The following is a 26,133-nucleotide window of genomic DNA, read 5'->3' as shown; positions in this document are numbered from 1 at the left end:
ACCACGACACCGCGTTGCGGCCCAGGCCGCAGGCGTTGGCGCTGCCCTTGCGCGCGATGCTGCCGTAGGCGGCGCCCGCGCGCCAGTAAGCGGCGCGACTCACGTCCAGCTCCCAGTAGTGGCGGCCCGGGCCGTAAGCCTGCGTGGCGAGGACCTGGGGGTGGGTGGTAGGGAGGGTGGAGGTGGGTGGGGTGCCGGTCGTGTCGAGATCGGCCTCTGTGGAGGAGGAGGCTCGTGAAGGACGCTGCTACTGCTGGGCAGTTTTAATTTTCAGTTTTCAGTTTCATTTATTAGGTATAACCCTGTGAGCCATGCGGCTCTTCACTCGGGTTCAACCGCAACAAACAAAAACACGAACAAGAAACATCTTAAAGTGACTACACGCAACAGCAAAAATCCAGGAAAAAACAGCAAAGTCGGAGGCAGTCGCCCTTTAGCAACAACGGAGGGCGGAGGAGCGATGCTCACAACAACGAGCGGAGCGACGGGCGACTAAAGCACAGCAAGTTGGCACAGTAGGGGGCACAGATGGAGGTGGATCTACCGGTCATCTCAGTCAGCCAATCCATGTCACCTGCCGGGTCTGTCCCGAGACCTCCTGCACCTAGCCTGGCACGGTGTTGCCTACCTGCTCCCAGTAGTCAAAGCGTCCCGAGTTGTCGGCGCAGCGCTGTTTGCGCTCCCCGCACGCCGCGCTGCGCAGGTCGGCCGAGAGCAGCAGCCTGGGGTGGGCCGTGGAGGGGTCCAGCGTGGGGGAGCGGGCGTCTGGTGGGGGAAGGGGGGGGCAAAGACAGCACGGGGAGGGATGAAATATTCACTCCCGCCCACCCACCCACTCACCCTCCCACCCACCCACTCACCCTCCCACCCACCCACTCACCCTCCCACCCACCCACTCACCCGCACACCCACTCACCCGCACACCCGCCCACCCACCCACTCACCCTCCCACCCACTCCCCCCCCCACACTCACTCCCTCACCCACTCACCCGCCCGCCCACCCACTCACCCCATTCACCCCCCCACCTCCCCACCCACCCCCCTACCCACCCCCCACCCACACTCATGGAAGGGGGCGCGTTGGCAGCCGCCGGCACGGAGATGGAGCCGAAGCTGCGGAGTCGCTCGTCCACTGCCTCCTCCAGCAGCGCCACCTTCTCAGCGCTGAGCTCACGGGACAGCGGCGGACGCTCCGTGGGGGGCTCAGCCCACAACCTGGGGGGGGGGGGTCACGGGGAGGTGGGGTGGGTAGGGGGTGGGTAAGGGTGGGTATGGGTGGGTAGGGGTGGGGGTGAGTAGGGGTGGGTGTGGGTAGGGGTGAGTAGAGGTGGGTAAGGGTGGGTGTGGGTAGGGGTCGGTGTGGGTAGGGATGAGTAGGGGTGGGTAGGGGTGGGTAGGGGTATGTAGGGGTGGGTGGGTAGGGGTGGGTGCACGACAGCAGAACTCTGGACCGGTTTCGACACCCAGTGTCTCATCAGCAGCAGCAGCAGTCAGCCTCTGCATGAACATCAATGCAGCGGTGACGCTGATGGTGCTGGTGATGACGATGGTGATGCTGATAGTTCACCCTAAACACGCTGCATACACTACACACACCACACACGTACACACATACACACTACACCCACACTGCACACACTGCAGCTACACGTACTACACTCTAGACACGTACGCACTACAAAAACTACACACTGCACACACTACACACTACACATGTGTAGTGACATAGAATAAGTAATGTAACAGCATAGCTGTGGCTGATGGCAAGGAAGGGGATCTATGGCTTGCAGCAGCCCTGACGTCAGCAGTCCACGTGATACACCAGAGGGGATATCTGGTGGAAAGGTTACAGAAGGGGCACATGGGGGAAGCTTGGGAACTGGCTGGTAGGCTCTAGAGATGGGGCGTGGCCAGGGCGGAGCGAGGCCACGCCCCTGGGAGCATAAAAGGAGGCCCTGAGCGAGAGCTCGGGGCTGTCGTTTGGAGTGGAAACCCCGTCGTGCTTTTGAAGATCGTCGCTGTCGTCTTCACTCGATATTGTGATGCTAGAAGGTAGTTGGCTGTCTCGGTTCAGCGCCGTCAGTGTCAGACGACTCGTGTTGTGTATAGGCGAACGACCCACGTAGAGTTGTGTATAGGCGAGCGACTCACAGAGTTGTGTATAGGCTCATGACCCACGTAGAGTTGTGTATAGGCGAGCGACCCACAGAGTTGTGTATAGGCGAGCGACCCACGTAGAGTTGTGTATAGGCGAGCGACCCACAGAGTTGTGTATAGGCGAGCGACCCACGTAGAGTTGTGTATAGGCGAGCGACCCACGTAGAGTTGTGTATAGGCTAGCGACCCACGTAGAGTTGTGTATAGGCGAGCGACCCACGTAGAGTTGTGTATAGGCGAGCGACCCACGTAGAGTTGCGACAGAAGAGTGTGCACCAGTGTAGGGTGTGTATTGTGCAAAGGGTGCTCGGTTAAATAAAATAAAACAAATCACGACGTTTCGATCGCAACCCAAGCGGTCGTCATCAGGCAAAGGAATCAGCCTCTAAAGGCAAACTGTTTATGAAGGTTTGGGAATGGGAGTAGCACAAGTGTAGCATGGGCAGTGCATGAGTGCCAATGCAGCAACAATGCCAATGCAGCAACAATGCCAATGCAGTAGCAATGCCAATATAGCAGTAACATTGCCATTGTTGCTGCATTGGCACTCGTGCACAGCCCGTGTGCTTTTGGCATTGTTGATACACTTGGGCAATGCGCATCCCCAAACCTTCATAAACAATTTGCCTTTAGAGGCTGACTCCTTTGCCTGATGACGACCACTTGTGTTGCGATTGAAACGTCATGATTTGTTTTATTTTATTTTATTTCTACCTACTACGTCACTTTACTGAAAAAAACAAAGAGTATGGATTCCTGCGGTCATGAAAGCTTCAAATCAAGATTAGATAAAAGAAGTGCCACCTTAGCGTCTTAGAGGAAGTCACTACACATGCGACACACGCGACACATCCTACACACTGCACATGTACACACAATACACACACCCCTGTACTCATTACACAAACTACAACCTACACACACGACAGATGCTACACACCCCCCTCCCCCCGTAACTCACTTGTCGAAATTCGGCTTGCGGATCTGTCGACAGAAGAGAGAATAAACAAGGTGAGAGTGGTCGCGAGATGCACTACTATACACTACACTATACACTACACTACACATTACACCACGATACACTACACTACTATACACTACACTATACACTACACTACTATACACTACACTACTATACACTACTCTACTATACACTACACTACTATACACTACACTATACATTACACTATACATTACACCACTATACACTACACCACTATACACTACACTACTATACACTACACTATACATTACACCACTATACACTTCACTACTATACACTACACTACACTATACACTACACTACTATACACTACACTCTACACTACACTATACACTACACTATACACTACACCACTATACACTACACCACTATACACTACACTACTATACACTACACTATACACTACACTACTATACACTAAACTACTATGCGCTATATACTACACTACTATACACTATACACTACCACACACCACTACACTACACACTATCACCCCCCCACCACCCCCACCTCCACCCCCACCACCCTACCACCACCACCCCCCACAAACACCACCACCCCACCACCCCCACCCCCACCACCACCCCCCCACCTTGAGGAAGGCGAGCATCCCGTCCGCGTCCCCCACACGCAGCAGCTCCCCCAGCCTCCCGTGGGCGTCCCTCAGGGGCCGGAGCGTGGCCCCACGCAGCGCCTGCAGCTCGCGCTCGGCCCCCCGCAGCTCCCGCTGCAGCTCCTCGCCCAGCAGCGCCAGCACCGCCGCCTCCTCGCCCCGCGCCAGGCGGCGCAGCTCCGCGTACTTGTCCCGGACGCGCTCGCGCACACGCTCCGCAGACTCCTTGCGGTGGCGGTGGGTGGGTGGGGTGGGGTGAATTGGTAGGTGGGTGGGGTTGGGGTGGGTGGGTGGATGGTGGTGGGGTAGTGTGGGTGGGGTGGAGTGAGTGGGGTGGGTGGGGTGGAGTGGGTGGAGTGGGTGGAGTGGGGTGGGTGGGGTGGGTGGGGTGGAGTGGGTGAAGTGGGTGGAGTGGGGTGGGTGGGGTGGGTGGGGTGGCGTGGGTGGGTGGATGGTGGTGGGGTAGTGTGGGTGGGGTGGAGTGGGTGGGGATGGGTGAGGTGAAGTGGGTGGAGTGGGGTGGGGGTGGTGGGAGGTGGTGGAGGAGGAAATGGAGGGGGGTGGGTGGGGTGGCAGAAGTGGGGGGAGAGGTGGAGGAGATGGAGGTGGAGATGGAAGAGGTGGAGGAGTAGGATGAGGTGTCGGAGGTGCAGGAGGTGGAGGAACTTGCAGGAGGAGGTGTAGGTACCTATAGGATGTGTAGGATGAGGTGTTGGAGGAGGTGAAGGATGAGGTGTAGGAGAAGTTGTAGGAGATGTAGGAGGCGTATTTACCTGCAGGCTGGTGCAGCTGCCCTGCAGGTAGTGGATGTGGCTCTCCACGCTCCTCCTGCGGTCGCCCAGCGCCGTCCGGAGGTCGACAAGAGCCCTCTGTGGAAGGGGTGCGGAGCGGCGGCATGAGGACGCCCCGGGGCCTGCCCCTGGGTCGTCTCGGGGGTGGTGGAGGGTGGGGGTGGGTGGTGGGTGGGTAGGTGGGTGGGTCGTGGGTGGGTAGGTGGGTGGGTGTGTGCGTGGGTGGGTAGGTGGGTGGCTTGGTGGGTAGGTGGGTAGGTGGGTGGGTTGGTGGGTGGGTGGGTAGGTGGGTGGGTGTGTGCGTGGGTGGGTAGGTGGGTGGGTTGGTGGGTAGGTGGGTGGGTGGGTTGGTGGGTGGGTAGGTGGGTGTGTGCGTGGGTGGATAGGTGGGTGGGTTGGTGGGTGGGTTGGTGGGTGGGTGGGTAGGTGGGTGGGTGTGTGCGTGGGTGGGTAGGTGGGTGGGTTGGTGGGTAGGTGGGTGGGTGGGTTGGTGGGTGGGTGGGTAGGTGGGTGTGTGCGTGGGTGGATAGGTGGGTGGGTTGGTGGGTGGGTAGGTGAGTGGGTGTGTGCGTGGGTGGGTAGGTGGGTGGGTTGGTGGGTAGGTGGGTGGGTTGGTGGGTGGGTGGGTTGGTGGGTGGGTAGGTGGGTGGGTGTGTGCGTGGGTGGGTAGATGGGTGGGTTGGTAGGTGGGTGGGTTGGTGGGTGGGTTGGTGGGTGGGTAGGTGGGTGGGTGTGTGCGTGGGTGGGTAGGTGGGTGGGTTGGTGTGTAGGTGGGTGGGTTGGTGGGTGGGTGGGTAGGTGGGTGGGTGTGTGCGTGGGTAGGTGGGTGGGTTGGTGGGTGGGTTGGTGGGTGGGTAGGTGGGTGGGTGTGTGCGTGGGTAGGTGGGTGGGTTGGTGGGTAGGTGGGTGGGTTGGTGGGTTGGTGGGTAGGTGGGTGGGTTGGTGGGTGGGTGGGTGGGTAGGTGTGTGCGTGGGTGGGTAGGTGGGTGGGTTGGTGGGTGGGTGAATGGGTGGGTGGTTATGTGGGTGGGTAAGTGGGTGGGTAAGTGGGTGGGTTGGGTGGGGTGGGGTAGGGTTGCCGTGGTGGAGGGCCCCACCCACCCGCTGAGTGGCGAACTCCTCGTAGGCGCTGACCACTTGGTGGCCCTGTGCGGCACAGGAGGCAGCGCAGGCGCGGCACCCCAGGCGCTGCTCGTCGCAGCAGAACGACTCCAGCGGCTCCCCGGCGTGCCTCCTGCAGACGTCGTCGTCGTCGTCGTCGTCGTCGTCAGCGTCGTCGTCGTCCTCTTCGCTGCCTTCGAAGTCAACGCCGTTATTCAATTCGTCGCCACCACCACCATCGTCGCCACCACCACCATCGTCGCCACCACCACCACCATCGTCGCCACCGCCACCATCGTCGCCACCACCACCATCGTCGCCACCACCACCACCATCGTCGCCACCACCATCGTCGCCACCGCCACCATCGTCGCCACCAGCGTTGCCATCATCGCTAGGAGCAGCAGCTTGAACGCCAACATGAGCAGTGTCAACATGAACAGTGTCAATGTGAACAGTGTCAATGTGAACAGTGTTAACATGAACAGTGTCAACATGAACAGTGTCAACATGAACAGTGTCAATGTGAACAGTGTCAACGTGAACAGTGTTAACATGAACAGTGTCAACGTGAACAGTGTCAACGTGAACAGTGTCAACATGAACAGTGTCAACATGAACAGTGTCAACATGAACAGTGTTAACGTGAACAGTGTTAACGTGAACAGTGTCAATGTGAACAGTGTCAATGTGAACAATGTCAACATGAACAGTGTCAACATGAACAGTGTCAACGTGAACAGTGTTAACATGAAGTGTCAACGTGAACAGTGTCAACACAAAGTGTCAACATGAACAGTGTTAACATGAACAGTGTTAACGTGAACAGTGTCAACATAAACAGTGTCAACGTGAACAGTGTCAACGTGAACAGTGTTAATGTGAACAGTGTCAACATAAACAGTGTCAACGTGAACAGTGTCAATACAAACAGTGTCAACATGAACAGTGTCAACATGAACAGTGTTAACATGAACAGTGTCAATGTGAACAGTGTCAACATGAACAGTGTCAATGTGAACAGTGCCAACGTGAACAGTGTCAACATGAACAGTGTCAACGTGAACAGTGTTAACATGAACAGTGTCAATGTGAACAGTGTCAATGTGAACAGTGTCAACGTGAACAGTGTCAACATGAACAGTGTCAACGTGAATAGTGTTAACATGAACAGTGTCAATGTGAACAGTGTCAACGTGAACAGTGGCAACATGAACAGTGTCAACATGAACAGTGTCAACGTGAACAGTGTTAACATGAACAGTGTCAACGTGAACAGTGTCAACGTGAACAGTGTCAACGTGAACAGTGTCAACGTGAACAGTGTAAATGTGAACAGTGTCAACACAAACAGTGTCAACATGAACAGTGTCAACATTAACAGTGTCAACATGAACAGTGTCAACATGAACAGTGTCAACGTGAACAGTGTTAACATGAACAGTGTTAACGTGAACAGTGTCAATATGAACAGTGTAAATGTGAACAGTGTCAACATGAACAGTGTCAACGTGAACAAACTCCATCAGACCCCCCCCCTCGCCGCCTCTGATCTCAGCACCGGATTGGGTATAGTAATTGGGTTCAGATATTAAATAATACACGTTACAACGAATTACTAATCTATAACTGATTACTAATCATAACAACTGATTACTAATCTATTATATAATTACAATACCCTCCCCCTCCCCGCCTCTGATCTCTGCACCTGATTGGGTTAACTGACGATGACGTCACCCTGCTGCTGCTCTATCTAAGACCACCATCATCACCACCACCACCATCACCTCCATCACCATTACCGCCACGATTACCATCACCTCCATCACGACCATCACCACCACCATCACCTCCACCATCACCTCTATGAGTAGCAGCAGTATCGATGCGAAGGCTGTCCGCTCCGTGCTGCTGCCGTTCCTCTGCGCCACCGCTGATCACACCCCACGCCTCAGCATCTCCTCCACCACGTCCACCACCTCCACCACCTTCACCACCTTCACCACCTTCACCACCTCCACCAGTGGCTCCACGCCCCGCCAGTCCCTCCGTCTCCACCTCCTTCCCATCTCCCGGGCGGCCCTCGTCACCATGCCGGTCTCCGTTACCAAACTCCGCCTCCAGTTCCTCATGATCCTCCTCCTCCTCATCCTCCTCATCCTCCTCCTCATCCTCCACCTCCTCGTCCTCCTCCATCTCCTCGTCCACCTCATCCACCTCGCCATTCTCATTCTCATGGCCTGCAGTGCGGGTTGAGGCTTCGTGCCTGTCCCATACCCCCGTCTCAGAGCGGAACTCCCCATGGGGAGTGGCGGTGCTGGGGGCAGAATCGAGCCCTCCGACTCCGACTCCTCCGACTCCATCCTCTGGATGTCCGGGCCGTCCCGAGTCCATGGCTCTCTCCTCTTCTCTCCTCTTCTCTCCTCTTCTCTCCTCTTCTCTCCTCTTCTCTCCTCTTTGCTACAAATGATCTCCTCACGTGGGCCACGCGGGAGACTCTGCGGTGTCTACGACACGAGGGGCCGAGACACAAGGAGAAGATTTTAATCCGACATTTATCGGAGATGTAAGACCGACGATCTCGGCTGCCAGTTGCACTGTGTGTGTGTGTTGGTGTGTGTGTGTTAGGTCAGTGTGTGTGTGTTAGTGTGTGTGTTTGTGTGTGTTTGTGTGTGTTTGTGTTAGTGTGTGTGTTAGGTCAGTGTGTTAGTGTGTGTGTTAGTGTGTGTGTTAGTGTGTGTGTTAGTGTGTGTGTTAGTGTGTGTTAGTGTGTGTGTGTTAGGTCAGTGTGTGTTAGGTGAGTGTGTGTTAGGTCAGTGTGTGTGTGTTAGTGTGTGTGTTAGGGGGCGTGGGAGCGTGGCGGTGAGGTGTGGGAAGCTGTAAGCCCCAGGCTACTTTGGGCTCGCCTTCCCATCAACCGGAGGCGAGGAATGGTGGTCGTGGTTACTTATGCCCCCACCGAAGATGAACATCCGTGGAGGGATGCAGGCAAAGCCGATGAGTCAGATGCCTTCTATGACCTCCTGTCACAGGTGCTGGCTAAAGTGGCCCCTCGGGATAGAGTCATCATGTTGGGTGACTTCAATGCCCGAGTTGGTCATGATACTGGCACCTGGTCTGGAGTGATTGGAGGGCATGGGCCAGATCAGCTCAATAACAATGGTAGGAGGCTGCTAGATTTTTGTGCAGCCCATGGGCTTGTAATTACCAACACGCTGTTCCGGCATCGGCGCATCCACACAACATCATGGATGCATGCCGGGTCCAAGCAAGAACATCTGCTGGACTACATAGTGACGGACCAGCGAATGCGAGCCCATGTCCTTGACACCAGGACCTACCGTGGAGCTGATCTGCCCTCTGACCATCGACTAGTCATCTGTAAGATGCGCCTGCCATTCTTCCACTCCGGTGGTGGGTGTACACCCAGGACCCCATTCCAACCTAAAGTGGCCTGGTCTCAGTTATCTGATGAAAGTTGCAAGCGAGAATTTCATCATCGCTTGCGGCTGGGATTGGCATCGTCCCCGACTCCTCCTGATGTCGAGGGTAAATGGGCGAGGTTTAGGACTGTGACTCATGCAGCTGCAATGGCTGCTTTGGGTACGCGGTCCAGACCTCCCCAGACACCCTGGATGACAGAGGAGTTGTTCAGGATGGTTGAGAAAAAGCGACAGGCCCACTGTCATCGGCTACAGAATCCCACGTCAGAGAATGAGGAGGCTTACCGCAGCCTTCGCTCGGAGGTTCGGAGAGCCGTGAGGCGCTGCAAGGATGGGTGGTGGTCGCGGGTTGCTGAGGAGATGGAGTCTGCCTCAGTGGCCCGTGATCACAAATCGCTATTTAACTCCATCAAAAAAGTAACCTGCAGCGCCACACCTATTACCATCATTAGGGGAAAAAACGGTGATCCAATTTCCGACCCCCAGGAACAGGTTCGCAGATTTGCTGAGCATTTCTGTGAGGTCCTGGGGGAGGGAAAATCCCACAGCCAGGAAAACATCGTGGCACAAAGTGAGGATGACCCTGCTGAGGCTGCGGTGCCTCAAATATTGGATGAAGTCACCCCCTGTGAGTGGCTGGCTGAGGTGCCATCTGCTGAGGAAGTATTGAAGGCGATCCGGAGTCTGAGACCAGGAAAGGCAGCGGGCAGAGATGATCTCCCAAGCGAAATGCTGAGGGAGGGTGGCGTTTGTGCACAGACTGCCCTATATGACATCATAACAACAGTCTGGACCACTGGACGGGTTCCGCAGGATTGGAAGGATGCCCTGGTGGTCCCCCTTTTTAAGAAGGGGGACCGCACAGACTGTAACAACTACAGGGGCATCTCACTCCTCAGTGTGCCGGGAAAGGTCCTGGCAAGGATTATTCAGCATCGCCTTGCCAGGCACGCTGAGGAGAGGCTTGCGGAGCCCCAATGCGGTTTCAGGAAAGGGCGGTCCTGCACAGATGCCATATTTTCTGTCCGTCTGCTACAGCAGAGGTGTAGGGAATTCCAACAAGACCTACATCTCTGCTTTATTGACCTGGTCAAGGCCTATGATACCATCAGTAGGCCTGGGCTCTGGGTCGTTCTTCGTGCTTTTGGAGTACCTGACCCTCTGCTCACGATCATTAAGGACCTTCATGATGGTGAGCGGGCCCGGGTAAAACTACGTGGCCGGGAGTCAGAGCCATTCCCTGTACACCTTGGGGTGCGACAGGGATGTCCTCTGGCTCCCACATTATTTAACATCTATTTTGACCACGTAGTTCGTGAAGCCTTCAATAGCTGTACCGGGGGAATCTCCATATGGTACAGATATAATGGGAGGCTAATCGATGCCCGGGTGCGGTCAAGGGATGGCTCCCTATTGCTCAACCACGTTATGTATGCTGATGACTTGGTAATAGCTGCTCAGTCAGAGGAGGAGTTGGAGACGCTGCTGCTGAGACTGGAGCGTGCCACTAAGAGGTGGGGCCTTACCATCAGCCCCACCAAAACTAAGCACCTGCCTGGGTATTTTGTACCATCGGACACTCCACCCCCACAACTCCCAATCGGTGATGGGGCAGTTGTGGAGAGAGTGGAGAGTTTCCCATACCTGGGCAGTGTGCTTATGACTGGCTCCAGTTTAACAGCAGAGGTCTCACTCCGAATCAGTCGAGCGGCAATATCTTTTCATCGGTTGCGTAACGCTGTGTGGAAGCTACCTGGTCTGTCGCTCCGCACTAAGCTTCAGGTCTTCTCGGCCACGGTCATTCCCTCCCTTCTCTACGCTTGCGAAACGTGGACCCCCCTAATGGAACATCTTCGCCGGTTAGAAACATTTAGGCTGACCTGCCTACGATCCATCCTGGGTTTAACCAGACTGGATTGTGTGAGGAGCTCACAAATCCTTGAAAGATCTGGGCAGGGTCCCATCGGTGAGCTCCTCCGGCAGGCAAGGCTGCGATGGCTGGGTCATGTAGCCCGCATGCCCAGCCACCGCATGCCGAAACAGCTTTTGTTTGGCCGGATTGAGGGGGCAAAGCGGGCGCGGCACGGGCTAGAGAAGAGATGGAGTGATGTGGTACAGGAGGACGTGGAGCTGAGTGGACTTGCCGATGACTGGTACCAGCGGTGTCAAGATCGGCCTCTGTGGAGGAGGCTCGTGAAGGATGCTACTGGGCAGTTGGAGACAGTCGCCCTCCAACAACAACGGAGGGCGGAGGAGCGACGCTCACAACAGCGAGCGGAGCGCCGGGTGGCTAAAGCACAGCAGGTTGGCACAGTAGGGGGCACAGGTGGTGCATCAGCCAGTCATCTCAGTCAGTCGACCCGTGGCACCTGGGTCTGCCCCGTGACCTCCTGCCAGCGGGCGTTCGACACTTCACGTGGCCTCAGGGTGCACATAGCCTGGCACAAGCGTCGTGGTGACGTCACCGCCACTTAGTGGCGAATGGCGGTTGTTGTTGTTGTTGTTAGTGTGTGTGTGTTAGTGTGGGTGTGTGTGTGTTAGGTCAGTGTGTGTGTTAGGTCAGTGTGTGTTAGTGTGTGTGTTAGTGTGTGTGTGTTAGTGTGTGTTAGTGTGTGTGTGTTAGTGTGTGTTGCCGGACGGGCAACTCTGTCCTGGACAGTGCTGTGGGGGGAGGGCCAATTCCGATTGGCTCCTCCCCTCATGGCGTCTGTGTCCACCACAGTGGCTAAACGGGGGCTCTGGACGGGTGCGAGGGGCTGGTAACCCCTCCACCCTCAATTAATTACCACTAAACCACGAGTTAAACTGAAACATGTAACTAATAAGCTTGTGCCAGAGGCCCCGGGGGGACAGGCGTCTATGACGTCTCCTGGCCAAACCCCAATTGGCGGAGCCAGGAGATTGAATCTCTACCCTCGGGGCTCCTCCAGAAACAACGAAAAGCCACTTCGTGTGGCCATGTGGAATGTTCGAACGCTCACTGCGGAGGAGAGGCTGCCACTCCTCTGTCGGGAGCTGGACCGGTACCGCCTGGATCTCTGTGGCGTTCAGGAGGTCCGGTGGACCGGTTCTAGCTCCTGCTACCATGAGGGGTGGACAGTCCTCTACTCGGGGCAGCAGACTGCCAAACAACAGGGTGTGGCTCTTCTTTTGAACAAAATAATGAAGGGGGCGTGGGAGCATGGCGGTGAGGTGTGGGAAGCTGTAAGCCCCAGAATACTTTGGGCTCGCCTTCCCATCAACCGGCGAGGAGTGGTGGTCGTGGTTACTTATGCCCCCACCAAAGACGAACATCCGTGGAGGAATGCAGGCAAAGCCGATGAGTCAGATGCGTTCAATGACCTCCTGTCACAGGTGCTGGCTAAAGTGGCACCTCAGGATAGAGTCATCATGTTGGGTGACTTCAATGCCTGAGTTGGTCATGATGCTGGCACCAGGCCTGGAGTGATTGGAGGGCATGGGCCAGATCAGCTCAATAACAACGGTAGGAGGCTGCTAGATTTTTGTGCAGCCCATGGGCTTGTAATTACCAACACGCTGTTCCGGCATCGGCACATCCACAAAACATCATGGATGCATGCCGGGTACAAGCAAGAACATCTGCTGGACTACATAGTGACGGACCAGCGGATGCGAGCCCATGTCCTTGACACCAGGACCTACCGTGGAGCTGATCTGCCCTCTGACCATCGACTAGTCATCTGTAAGATGAGCCTGCCATTCTTCCACTCCGGTGGTGGGTGTACACCCAGGACTCCATTCCAACCTAAAGTGGCCTGGTATCAGTTATCTGATGAAAGTTGCAAGCGAGAATTTCATCATCGCTTGCGGCTGGGATTGGCATCGTCCCCCACTCCTCCTGACGTCGAGGGTAAGTGGGCGAGGTTTAGGACTGTGACTCATGCAGCGGCAATGGCTGCTTTGGGTACGCAGTCCAGACCTCCCCAGAGACCCTGGATGACAGAGGAGGTGTTCAGAATGGTTGAGAAAAAGCGACAGGCCCACTGTCATCGGCTACAGAATCCCACGTCAGAGAATGAGGAGGCTTACCGCAGCCTTCCCTCGGAGGTTCGGAGAGCCGTGAGGCGCTGCAAGGATGGGTGGTGGTCGCGGGTTGCTGAGGAGATGGCGTCTGCCTTAGTGGCCCTCGATCACAAATCTCTATTTAACTCCATCAAAAAAGTAACCTGCAGTGCCACACCTATTACCATCATTAGGGTAAAAAACGGTGATCCAATCTCTGACCCCCAGGAACAAGTTTGCAGATTTGCTGAGCATTTCTGTGAGGTCCTGGGGGAGGGAAAATCCCTCGGCCAGGAAAACATCGTGGCACAAAGTGAGGATGTCGCTGCTGAGGCTGCGGTGCCTCAAATATTGGAAAAATTCATCACCTGTGAGTGGCTGGCTGAAGTACCATCTGTTGAGGAAGTACTGAAGGCGATCCAGAGTCTGAGACCAGGAAAGGCAGCGGGCAGAGATGATCTCCCAAGCGAAATGCTGAGGGAGGGTGGCGTTTGTGCACAGACTGCCCTATATGACATCATAACAACAGTCTGGACCACTGGACGGGTTCCGCAGAATTGGAAGGATGCCCTGGTGGGCCCCCTCTTTAAGAAGGGGGACCGCACAGACTGTAACAACTACAGGGGCATCTCACTCCTCAGTGTGCCGGGAAAGGTCCTGGCAAGGATTCTTCAACATCACCTCGCCAGGCACGCTGAGGAGAGGCTTGCGGAGCCCCAATGCGGTTTCAGGAAAGGGCGGTCCTGCACAGATGCCATATTTTCTGTCCGTCTGCTACAGCAGAGGTGTAGGGAATTCCAACAAGACCTACATCTCTGCTTTATTGACCTGGTCAAGGCATATGATACCATCAGTAGGCCTGGGCTCTGGGTTGTTCTTCATGCTTTTGGAGTCCCTGACCCTCTGCTCACGATCATTAAGGACCTTCATGATGGTGAGCGGGCCCGGGTAAAACTACGTGGCCAGGAGTCAGAGCCATTCCCTGTACACCTTGGGGTGCGACAGGGATGTCCTCTGGCTCCCACATTATTTAACATCTATTTTGACCACGTAGTTCGTGAAGCTTTCAATAGCTGTACCGGGGGAATCTCCATTTGGTACAGATAAAATGGGAGGCTGATCGATGCCCAGGTGCGGTCAAGGGATGGCTCCCTATTGTTCAACCACGTTATGTATGCTGATGATTTGGTAATAGCTGCTCATTCAGAGGAGGAGTTGGAGGCGCTGCTGCTGAGACTAAAAGCATGCCACGAAGAGATGCGGCCTTACCATCAGCCCCACCAAAACTAAGCGCCTGCCTGGCTATTTTGTACCATCGGACACTCCACCCCCACAACTCCCAATCGGTGATGGAGCAGTTGTGGAGAGAGTGGAGAGTTTCCCATACCTGGGCAGTGTGCTTATGACCGGCTCCAGTTTAACAGCAGAGCTCTCACTCCGAATCAGTCGAGCGGCAATATCTTTTAATCGGTTGCGTAATGCTGTGTGGAAGCTACCTGGTCTGTCGCTCCGCACTAAGCTTCAGGTCTTCTCGGCCACGGTCATTCCCTCCCTTCTCTACGCTTGCGAAACGTGGACCCCCTTAATGGAGCATCTTCGCCGGTTGGAAACATTTAGGCTGGCCTACCTTCGATCGATCCAGGGTTTAGCCAGGCTGGATTGTGTGAGGAGCTCACAAATCCTTGAAAGATCTGGGCAAGGTCCCATCGGTGAGCTCCTCCGGCAGACAAGGCTGCGTTGGCTGGGTCATGGAGCCCGCATGCCAGCCACCGCATGCCGAAATAACTTTTGTTCGGCCGGATCGAGGGGGCTAAATGGGTGCGGCTCGGGCTAGAGAAGTGATGGAGTGATGTGGTACAGGAGGACGTGGAGCTGAGTGGACTTGCTGATGACTGGTACCAGCGGTGTCAAGATCGGCCTCTGTGGAGGAGGCTCGTGAAGGACGCTATTAGGCAGTTGGAGGCAGTCGCCCTCCAACAACAACGGAGGGCGGAGGAGCGACGCTCACAACAACGAGCGGAGCGCCGGGTGGCTAAAGCACAGCAGGTTGGCACAGTAAGGGGCACAGATGGTGCACCAGCCAGTCATCTCAGTCAGTCGACCCGTGGCACCTGGGTCTGCCCCGTGACCTCCTGCCCGCGGGCGTTGGACACTTCACGTGGCCTCAAGGTGCACATGGCCTGGCACAAGCATCGTGGTGACGTCACCGCCACTTAGTGGCGAATGGTGGTTGTTGTGTGTTAGGTCTGTGTATTTGTTTGTACTAATCAGTTACACGTCTCAATTCCATCAAATACACGATCAGGTGTCCGTTTATCATCATTCCATTTTTTATATTTTTCCATTATGCTATTTAATTTTACTCAATGTAAAGCAACCGTGATCACTGAAAGCCACCGCGTGCGCATTAACAAAGCCTACACGTGCAGCAGCCAATGGCGGAGCCAGGATTTTCAGGTAGGGGGGGGGCAACCCCTCCAGCAATAAAAAATATGAGTTGTTAGTAAGGAGTTGTTAGTAAGTAAGGGCTTGCCCCTTGCTCTGTATTCGACGCGTGTGATCGGCATCGCGCTCGCTGAAGGTATTTGCCTTCAGGGAAGTCGTGTACTGTATACACAACTGCGCACAATTCTCCGAGTCGCTTGGAACTGCTTTGCCGTTACTTATTGCCAATTATGGACTAGGACTTTTGTCCTATCATCTCATAGTGTCCCTGGCACGTAATAATATGCCACACGGTGGCAGTGGGGGTCGCAAAATGCGGATAAATCACTAATAAACCCCAATAATCCCATCAAAATTAGGGATTTCGTTCGGATAATTGGGGGGGCACGTGCCACCCCCCCCCCCCCCCCCCCCACTGGCTCCACCAGTGCGTGCAGCGGCTAATCTAGACCCGGTGCCTCTATCATCCACTGAGCAGAGCACCCCACCAGCGCACCATTTGTGAAACACAAACTCAGGTACCGCGTTAGTGAAGAGCGCAAATCGGTAATGCAGTCGGAACCTCGCTCGCAACAAGCTTCTGGAAAAGCTGCAGCCTCCCCAGAGTCGTGCCCTCGTGACCCTCCCCCGCCTGCTCGCCGGCTCTACAAATTAACCTTATGGCGAAACCCTGGGGTCTTGAATAACCGGAAGTCAAAATCGTAATTAATTACTCTTTGGTTCTTTCAGTGAAGTCACATCGAAAGGAAATAAAAAAAATAGAAAACGACGTTTCGATTGCAACACAAGCATCCGTCATCAGGTGTGAATGCTTCAAATAAAGTTCGTAATTAATTAATTCTTTTTGGCGACTCCGTCCCCTCCGCGCTCATAAACGCCGCGACCCGCCAGAAGTCAACCCTCTCGTTCTTCACCGAGCACCTGTCATTGCCAAAATTGCCGTAGTCACAAACAAAACTTTGAAAGTTTGATTAGCGCGTCATGTAGAGCTCGCTGAGAGGAATAGATTGCCGTATCGTTCGCCTTCAAAAAACGTAAGACGATGTCACAACGCAGTTTATGCGAGAGCCGAGGGCTTATGGGAACCCCGGGGTCCCGCCGTAAGGGTCAAATGGCGAGCTTCCCGTGGCTCAGCGGAGCGCGGAGCAGCGGCTCCCGAACGCCCCTCACTGCCAGTGGCTTTGCGGCCTAGGCGCAAGAGGAGCCTGGGAAAGAAGTGCAGCTGAAACTTGAGCCACAGGTTCCTCGGCGGTTGGAACAAGGAGGCTCCGTCACCTAAGGAACCAGTGGGATCGGCTCTCATCTCCACAGCGAGGGCAGCTGGAATCTGTGTCCACAAACCTGGCCGGACACCGTTGTGTTGCAATCGCCGCATGGGCGACCATCCAGCCCCATGGGCGACCATCCAGCTTAGATCCCCAAGCTTGTTAGGGCTCGGCTGTGGGTAGAAAAGCTTCCACTCTGGGGCATTTTGTTCGCATGAAGCACCCGCCCCCAGACATGCTGAGTGCCGTCTGCTGATGGCTGTGATGTAACCATCAAGAGGCAGAGGTCACGCCTGTGACAGGTTTTTAGATCGACTTCTATAGCTGCAACCGCCTTGCCGAGACAACCTTCGATAATCAGGCGTCTGCCCTCCTGCATTTAAAGGCCTAACCGGCAGTGTTTCACTGGGAGGGCGAGTACTGAGCTGTTCCTGGACACTACCGATGGAAGCGCCGACCTTATCCGAGGGGCAATGGCATGGGTAAGTTCATTAAGGAAGTCTCGCAGCAACCCTTTGTAGAGGGGATTCATAGCCGTGCGGCTTATTGTATGTGTTCCCAGATGGTGATCAGAAAAAAGGTGTTGGCCGAATGTCTGCTCGTAGTGCATTGGAGAGAGATGATGATGTGATGGGTAGCGCCTGTCCAACCTGGACCGAGTGAAAGTTCTGCCAACGAAGTTGGCAGAACTTTTGTTACCAACGAAGTTGAATGCGGCTGTGTTGGGGTGGCATTCTCTCCACAGGTCTATCAGGGCCATTGTCTTTCAGCCGCCGGATGAGTCGCTCGCTGGCACGAGGGCAGCGCTCTATCCCAGACCTATCCATTGATCCAAATTGTGCAGTTGAAGTCCCCACCTACAACAACACATTCATCCACGGGGATACCTGCCAAATGTGTGGCTATATGCTTCAAAAGTAGAACCGTATCCTATATCAGAGGTATGTGCATAGACACTGATGAGGTGAACGGTAGTTCCTTGGAATTTTGCAACAAGGACTCTACCACCTACTACATTTTTTTTGCCATGGACTTCTTCTGATACGAAGCCTGGGGACAGCAGAGTTGCCGCCCCTGCAGTTGTGTTAGAAAGGTGACAAGAAAATCTTCTAATCCAAGTCTACCTTCCAGCGTGGCCCATCCTCCTCCACGAGGTTGGTCCCTTGTAGGAAGACAACCGAGCACGTTTGCTCTTTTGCCAAATCAAATTACGCAGAATCTGCGAAGTGCACTTCTGCATCCATTTATATTTAAAGACGCCAAGAGCCACGTAGCTGTCAGCTAGCACTCCCTATCTGAGCATCTTTTCACTTCCGGAGAGAGCCTCACGGAATCGGTCCAGTCTCGTGATCTCGCTCTTCCCCATCTTCCTCTTACCTCGCTGGCCGAGTTGTATAGCGCCCCGCAGGGAAGAGATCACTCTGTTAAAGTCTGTTTTCTTCTTTATGTTCGAGGCACACTTTCGAGTAACTCCAGGAGTCTCTCTGGAGAAGTCAGTGCCTCATCGCCTTGCTCCAGGGTACCAATGCCGTAACCCCAGCGTCTTCGTCACTCGGTGAATCTGAGTTATCCAGTGCTAGTGCTGCAAACCGGTTGGCAGAAACTAAATCGGGGTTCACGTCCCCACGACTTCCTGGGCGCTCTTGGGTATTGCCCACGGCTTGCTGCCCTTTAGGGTTCACGTCTCTTCACGATCCTCATGGCGCTCTTGGGTGTCACCCACACCGTGCTGCTCCTCAGGACTTGCGACTGCTGCTTCTCCTTCCCGGGTAGCAGATTCACCCCCCATCCCCGACATCATTTAGCTGGGTGCTGTCTGAGCATATATCCCCTGCAGGGGTCAAGAGCTTTGTTTGTGCATGTATTGAGGCTTGCTGATGTCACCTGAATATTTTTTTTATCATTCCCTCCTGTTGATGTGGCCTCGTCATCTTGCATATTCGGCGTTGGTTCCTTCACACGTTGGCTGTTCAGCTTCAGCGATTGATGACTCCATTTCTTGGGCAGGGATTGGGCCGCTGCTTGTGGGCGTTTCTTGTGACCCCCTCGTGCCTTTTTCCACCGAGGCGTGCACATTTCTGCCGTCTTCTGAGCAATGTTCTCCATCACTCTCCTTGTCGCTCCGAGGTTCTTCCTCTGACTCCGGTGGAGAGATGCCACCGACTGCGTCCTCCACCCCCACCTCTGCTTCGTGTAAGCTGGAACCAGATCTGTTGAACTTCCTCTTGCAAGACAACGCAGGGCAGGGAGATGCTTCACCCTGCATCAATACACTCAATTCGGGAGTAGGAGCCGACGTTTGCCAATGGGAGTCGCGGCCTGAAGATGCATTGCTGCTTCCACCGGTTCTTGCTGCGCCTCTCTGCCTTTGTTTGCAGGCTCTATCGCAATTTCACCACCCTCGAATCTCTTTTCTCTTTGTATTTCCCCCACATTAGCATGTCGGCAGCATCGTAAATTCTGTGAACAATATCCTAAAATTTCGATTTAAAGCTTTCGTGACTGCAAGGATTCATCTTCTTTGGTTCTTTCGGTAAAGTCACGTAAAATGAGAATAAAATAATAAATTGATAAAGTAAAATAACACAATAAAATTTTATCAATTTATTATTTTATTCTCATTCTACGTGACTTTACCGAAAGAACCAAAGAAGAATATCCTCAAAATTCACAATGAAGCTCCCTTCGCATTGCTCTTGAGGATTGAGCAGCACTTGGAATCTTGGTCCCCATAGGGACTGGGTAAGAAAGGCGACGTGATCTTGCCAAGCTGGACGATGTTCTCCTCCAGTATTTCATCAGGGATTGTTCGGGGGGGGGGGGGGGGGGGAATATTCGAGAGCGATCCTTGTGGGTGGAGATGTCAGTGGCTCAAGCGGTACAAAGAAGCCCGCCGAGACAGAGTTCAGCCTCCAGAGCCGCGGTTCACTGCAGCAGACGAGGGCTGAACGATTTGGGGAACATCTCTAATTGCGACTTTCTTGACAGATATTGCCATTTGATTGACGATTAAATTTGTTAAAGTCAAGCTTCAGTTCAATATTCACTGTGTAATAGATTTAAAACATGTGATGGAGCATTACCACGTGATACCATCAAAATATGAACTGCTCTATATATTCTAATGCAAGGATAACTTAAAATATATTAATTGCTTCCAACATGTATTTTTTAAAATGTTTTAATTTAAATAGAACAATCAAACATAGAACAATTAAGTTAAATAAATAAAGTTATAATAATAAAAAAGTAACAATTCCAATAAGAAAGTAATAAGACTTTCCAAATCGCAAAAAAACCGCAGCCTTTGCGATTTTCTAATCGCATTGTTTCAAACTGCGATTTCAATTTGAAATCGATTAATTGTTCAGTCCTGCAGCAGACTCGGTCGAGATGCAGAAACACCGCCTTGTCTGCTAACCTTGGCAGCGCACGTGACGTCGCGAGCTGGGGGTGACGTCGTCTGCGAGTGACGTCTGCGGGTGACGTCTGCGAGTGCCTCGATGGTCACGTCCGGCGAGGCAAAGCAGCGCGCGACGCGGCATTGAGTTGCGCCCGGCAGCTGCAGGAGTCGACTTTCCAGCAGATGTTATGCTCGTATACGTGGCCCATTGCAAGTTAAAAAAAACTATAACACAGTGCTACACCAACAAAAATACGACACTATGAAAGCTAGAGCCGAACAGCATTATATTACCTAACACTAGATGTATTAATCACGACTGCAGCTATTCTGATGTTTTTATGGGTCAGGACACACTGCAGTCAAGCAGGAGAGGGGTGTGGAGAGGAGAGTACACACAGCCAACTACGAGACGTTTAAAAAAAGTACGAGAGGGCAATAAACACAACAGAAAGTAAAATGGGACATTATTTGCCTGTATCAAAGTATTAAAAAACAATAACAGGTTTTACCCTTTCTGGCAATAAAATAGGAGTTAAGATGCTCAAACACCAAATATAAACTTTTGCGAGGAATCGTCTGCATTAACCACACACGCTACTTGTGGTGGATATGCAAACCAAAACATGCTCTGATAATGATAAACGATGCGTTGTCTTTGAAACTGATTGGTCCCTACCAGAGATAGCGGCCTTCTTTAGGGCCAAGTCTCACCACCAGTGGCAGACCGGAGGACAACGCCAAAAGGTGAACAGTGGAGACCAATCAGTATCAAAGACAACGAATCATTTATAACTATCAGAGCATGTTTTGGTTTGCATGTTCGCCACCAGTATCGTGCGTGGTTAATGCAGTCACGATTCCTCGCAAAGTTTATATTTGGTGTTTGAACATCTTAACACCTGCTGTTTTATAACTGTCAGAAAGGGTAAAACCTATCCTTATTTATTTCAAACTTTCTAATTAATGTTTGAACATCTTAACACCTGTTATGTTATTACTGCTAGAAAGAGTAAAACCTATTCATATTCTTTTTTCAAACTTTCTAATTGGTGTGTGAACATATTAATATCTATTCTTGGTTCTTTTGGTAGTCACGTAGAAGGGAAACAATAAAATAATAAAAATATAAAACAATAAAATTCTCACGTTTCGACTGCAACACAAGCAATCATCATCAGGTGTGAAAACCACAGCAACACCTGCTGTGTTATTACTGTCAGAAAGGGTAAAACCTATTATTTCTTTCAAACTTTATATTTGGTGTTTAAACATCTTAACACCTGCTGTGTTGTCACTGCCAGGGAAGTTAAAACCCTATTATTATATCTTCATACAACAGAAAATATAAATCCAGTGAAGACTGATGGGGGAACAAAAAGAAACACAATGAGCGAGGCCTGCCAAAGACAGGCCTTGCCTGGATGCTAGGCCTCAAAGGCCTGGTGCAGCATCACAAGGCGCAACGCGACACAAATAAACGAAACATTGCCAACTATCACGGCTAAATGAACACGGAGAAGGCGACAGAGACGCGTGATGAACGAGGTGTAATAAAGAGGAGAGGTTTCGATCAAAGTAGGCGCCTACTTCAGCAGTTTTTTTCTTGCTGTGGTTGTCCCACCTGATGACGATTGCTTGTGTTGCGATCGAAACGCCGTGAACTATTAATTTTCTACCTACGTGGCTTTACCGAAAGAACCATTGAGTATGGATTCCTGCAGTCAAGAAAGCTTCAAATCAAGATGGGAACAGGTGTTTAAGCAAAGGGCGAGGCCGGCCTAGGCTACTCAGACCTCGCCTACACACCAGGATGGCAAAGCCTCACACCACCACAAACAATTAGAGCTTGACAACAACCACAACAACAACTACTAAAAACCCGAGACGCGTACATGAAGAAGAAGATGCGTAGCTATAGGAACAGGTTTTACCCTTTAAACTGGCACAAAAACTGACACCTTTATTCAAGGCATCATGTTTGCAATAACCACAACACAAGCAGTCAAAATGCAGACAAAAAAGACAACTCTGATAATAATATGCACTGTCCTTGAATTTGATTGGCCCACACCCGAGACGGCTTTTCTTAGAGCCTAGTCTCCATTGGTTAAAAAGGGTAAAAGGGTAAAACCTATTCCTATATCTTGTTACTGGCAAAGGAGGTCTCATAATGTAAGATGCGTAGCTAATCGCAAGACCTCCACCATAAAAATGCAACAGATGTGACCACAGAAGATGTACGAATTGTAAGAAAATAAAACAAATGTTCAGGAGCTCACTGTACCATCACCTCTATCAGTGTGTGTGTGTAAGATCAGTGTGTGTGTGTTAGATCAGTGTGTGTTAGATCAGTGTGTGGTGTGTGTTAGATCAGTGTGTGTGTGTGTGTTAGATCAGTGTGTGTGTGAGATCCGTGTGTGTTAGATCAGTGTGTGGTGTGTGTTAGATCAATGTGTGTGTGTTAGATCAGTGTGTGTGTGTTAGATCAGTGTGTGTGTTAGATCAGTGTGTGTGTGCTAGATCAGTGTGTGTTAGGCCCGTGTGTGTGAGATCAGTATGTGTGTGTTAGATCAGTGTGTGTGTGTTAGATCAGTGTGTGTGAGATCCGTGTGTGTGTGTTAGATCAGTGTGTGTGTTAGATCAGTGTGTGTGTGTGTTAGATCAGTGTGTGTGTGCTAGATCAGTGTGTGTGTGTTAGATCAGTGTGTGTGTGTTAGATCAGTGTGTGTGTGCTAGATCAGTGTGTTAGGCCCGTGTGTGTGAGATCAGTATGTGTGTGTTAGATCAGTGTGTGTGTGTTAGATCAGTGTGTGTGAGATCCGTGTGTGTGTGTTAGATCAGTGTGTGTTAGATCAGTGTGCGTGTTAGGTCCGTGTGTGTTTGTGTTCGGCGTGTGTCTTAGGTCCGTGTGTTGTTAGGCGTGTGTGTGTGTTAGACGTGTGTGTGTTAGATCAGTTTGCGTGTGTGTTAGGCGTGTGTGTTAGATCAGTGTGCGTGTGTTAGGCGTGTGTGTGTTAGACGTGTGTGTTAGACGTGTGTGTTTTAGTTATGTGTTTGGTCCCTGTGTGTGTTAGGCGTGTGTGTGTGTTAGGCCCATGTGTGTGTTAGGCGTGTGTGTGTGTTCAGGTCCGTGTGTGTGTTAGGCCCGTGTGTATTAGGCGTGTGTGTGTGTGTTAGACGTGTGTGTGTTAAGGTCCGTGTGTGTGTGTGCGAGGTCCGTGTGTGTGTTATGCGTGCGAGTGTGTTAAGGTCGGTGTGTTTTCGGCGTTTGTGTATGTTAGACGTATGTGTGTTAGGTATGTGTGTGTTAGGCGTGTGTGTATATTAGACGCATGTGTATAAGGTCTGTGTGTGTGTTAGGCATGTGTGTGTTTGGTCTGTGTGTCTTCGGCATGTGCGTGCTAGACGTGTGTGTGTTTGGTCTGTGTGTGTGTGTTAGGCGTGTGCGTGTTAGACGTGTGCGTGTTTGGTCTGTGTTAGACGTGTGTGTGTTAGGCGTGTGTGTTCGGTCCGTGTGTGTTAGACGTGTGTGTGTGTGTGTTTGGTCAGTGTGTGTGTTTGGTCAGTGTGTGTGTTAGGCGTGTGCGTGTTAGATGTGTGTGTGTGTGTTAGACGTGTGTGTTTTTGGTCTGTGTTAGATGTGTGTGTGTGTGTTAGGCGTGTGTTCGGTCCGTGTGTGTTAGACGTGTGTGTGTTTGGTCAGTGTGTGTGTTAGGCGTGTGCGTGTTAGACGTGTGTGTTTTTGGCCTGTGTGTGTTAGGCGCGTTTGTGTTAGGCGTGTGTGGTAGGTCAGTGTGTGCGTGTTAGACGTCCAACACCAGTGACGATTATTTGAACCGGTCTTGGGCCTCCCCTAGGTCGACTCAGTCTTAAATGAGTACCTGGTGCAATGTGTAAACATCGCCACTGGGGAGACAAAGGCGGCCGGGCGTGGTGCTGGCCACCCACCCCCTCGTGTGCCAGTGCCGGCCTTCATAGGTGCTCGCTAACAGCACTTGCCCCAAGTCTGTTGAGACTATACGGGGGATCTTTGCATTTGTGTGTATGGCTGTGTGTCTACGTATGTACGTATAGGCGTAGGTACGTGTCTGTGTGTCTAGAGTTAGGTGTATGTATGTCTATGTAGGACGAGGTCTATACGTGTATGTATGTGTGTATAGGGCTAGGTGTCTGTGTGTGTCTGTGTGCGTGTCTGTGTGTGTATGTATGTGGGGAGCGGTAGTGTAGCGGTTAGCGCGCTGCGCTACGAACCTGGCGACACGGGGTCGATTCCCGCTCACGGCCAACACCAGTGACGATTATCTTAACCGATCCCGGGCCTCCCCTAGGTCGACTCAGCCTCAAATGAGTACCTCGTGCAGTGTTTAAACATTGCCACTAGGGAGACAAAGGCGGTCGGGCGTGGTGCTGGCCACCCACCCCCTCGTGTACCGTTACCGGCCTTCATAGGTGCTCGCTAACAGCACTTGTCCCTACAGTCTGTTAAGGCTATATGGGGGATCTTTGTCTTGTCTGTGTATAAGGCTAGGTATCTATATGTTTGTCTGTCTGTCTATGTGTGTCTGTCTGTCTATGTGTGTGTATATGTCTGTCGGGTTCTGTGCCTTACCTCGCTGTCCGTGCCAGAAGAATCAGCGCTCTCTGTCAGCACTCCTCTCTGGCTCCCATCGCGGTTACGTGGGCACCCGCCCAGCCCACCACATCCAGTATCCCCCACCCCCAACTTCTCACCGTCTCTCTCTCGTGTCTGTCTCTGTGTCTCTCCCTATATATCTGTGTGTGTGTCTCTATCTGTGTCCTTGTCGCTCCGTCTGTGTTTGTCTCCGTCTCAGTCCCTGCTCTCTACGAGTGAGGATCTCTATGAATGAGGATATTTACGGGTTTGTTTGTGCATGTGTCTGTGTGAGGATCTCTATGGGCGAGTGAGGATCTCTATGGCTGAGTGAGCGATCTCGATGGGTGAGTGAGTTCTCTATGGGTGAGTGACTATGGGTGAGTGAGGATCTCTATAAATGAGTGATGTCTATGGGCAAGTGAGGATCTCTATGGGTGAGTGATCTCTATGGGTGAGTGACTATGGGTGAGAGTGATGTCTATGAGTGACTATCTCTATGGGTGAGTCACTGTGGGTGCTGCCTTCTCTGGTATCCCCGCTATGCCTGCTGCCGATGCTGCCGCTATATTGGGCCGATCAGATTCGTTACAGATCTTCGGTTTCCCTGTGGGGGGGGGCAGAGGAGGGGTGGGGGGTGGAGGAGGGGGTAGGGGGGTGGAGCGGGGTAGATGGGGGTAGGGGGTTGGAGGGGGTCTCCGAACCCCGGGGAATGCCACGCGGCGCGTCATCCGTGCGCGTTTACATCAAAGACAAAGGTGCCCTGGGTAGCCTTTAGCTGGGCCGCAGAGGCAAGTGCTGCTACTCGCTAGCAGCAGTCTGAAGACCGCCACTGGTGGCGCACACAGAGGGGTGGCCAGCACCAACACGCCCGGCCGCCTTTGTCTCCCCATAGACAGATACACTTTTACACACGGACAAATATCCCCCCGTATAGCCTTTACAGACTATAAGGGGCAAGTGCTTTTAGTAGAGTCGTTGCGGCACCTATGAAAGCTAACAGCGCTGTGGCACAGGGGGTGCCAGTGCCACGCCCGACCGCCTTTGTCTCCCCAGTGCTAGCGATGTTGAATGCACCCGAGGGATATAAAAAGGGGGGGGGGCACGAGGCAAAGGGACCGCTTGGAGGGAGGATGAAGTTGAAGCATCGCGAACCAAAGCCTGGGCCACAGGGAGAGAGCGTTGTGCCCTCAAATGAAAGTTGAGTATTGGAGCAAGAAACGTGCTCACAAAAGGTGTATTGGGTTACATCGCACAAGTATGCGTCGTA

General features: G+C 52.7%; 1 protein-coding gene across 3 annotated transcripts; it reads right to left on the bottom strand.

Moving 5' to 3' along the window:
* Positions 1–25,449, bottom strand: LOC142906632 (uncharacterized). 3 transcript variants are annotated; one of them, XM_076054866.1, is made up of 10 exons: positions 24,861–25,449; positions 20,267–20,439; positions 7,532–8,176; positions 5,667–6,073; positions 4,548–4,643; positions 3,754–3,999; positions 3,120–3,142; positions 1,063–1,216; positions 629–765; positions 1–154 (listed from the first exon to the last, which is right to left on the bottom strand). In XM_076054866.1, the coding sequence occupies exons 3-10, from the start codon at positions 8,061–8,063 to the stop codon at positions 100–102; spliced, it is 1,650 nt and encodes a 549-aa protein (XP_075910981.1). In that variant the 5' UTR covers positions 8,064–8,176; positions 20,267–20,439; positions 24,861–25,449; the 3' UTR covers positions 1–99. The 3 variants fall into 3 exon arrangements, with proteins under 3 accessions (XP_075910981.1, XP_075910980.1, XP_075910982.1); XM_076054865.1 differs by having other exon boundaries at positions 20,267–20,420; XM_076054867.1 differs by lacking the exon at positions 20,267–20,439.
* Between the last annotated feature and the right edge of the window lie 684 nt (positions 25,450–26,133).

This window comes from Petromyzon marinus, chromosome 68 (assembly GCF_048934315.1).
Source record: "Petromyzon marinus isolate PM22_M1 ecotype Great Lakes invasive population chromosome 68, UKy_Petmar_22M1.pri1.0, whole genome shotgun sequence".
Lineage (NCBI taxonomy): Eukaryota > Metazoa > Chordata > Hyperoartia > Petromyzontiformes > Petromyzontidae > Petromyzon > Petromyzon marinus.
Note: the sequence above shows the minus strand (reverse complement) of the source record. Positions and strands in the feature narration are given on the sequence as shown.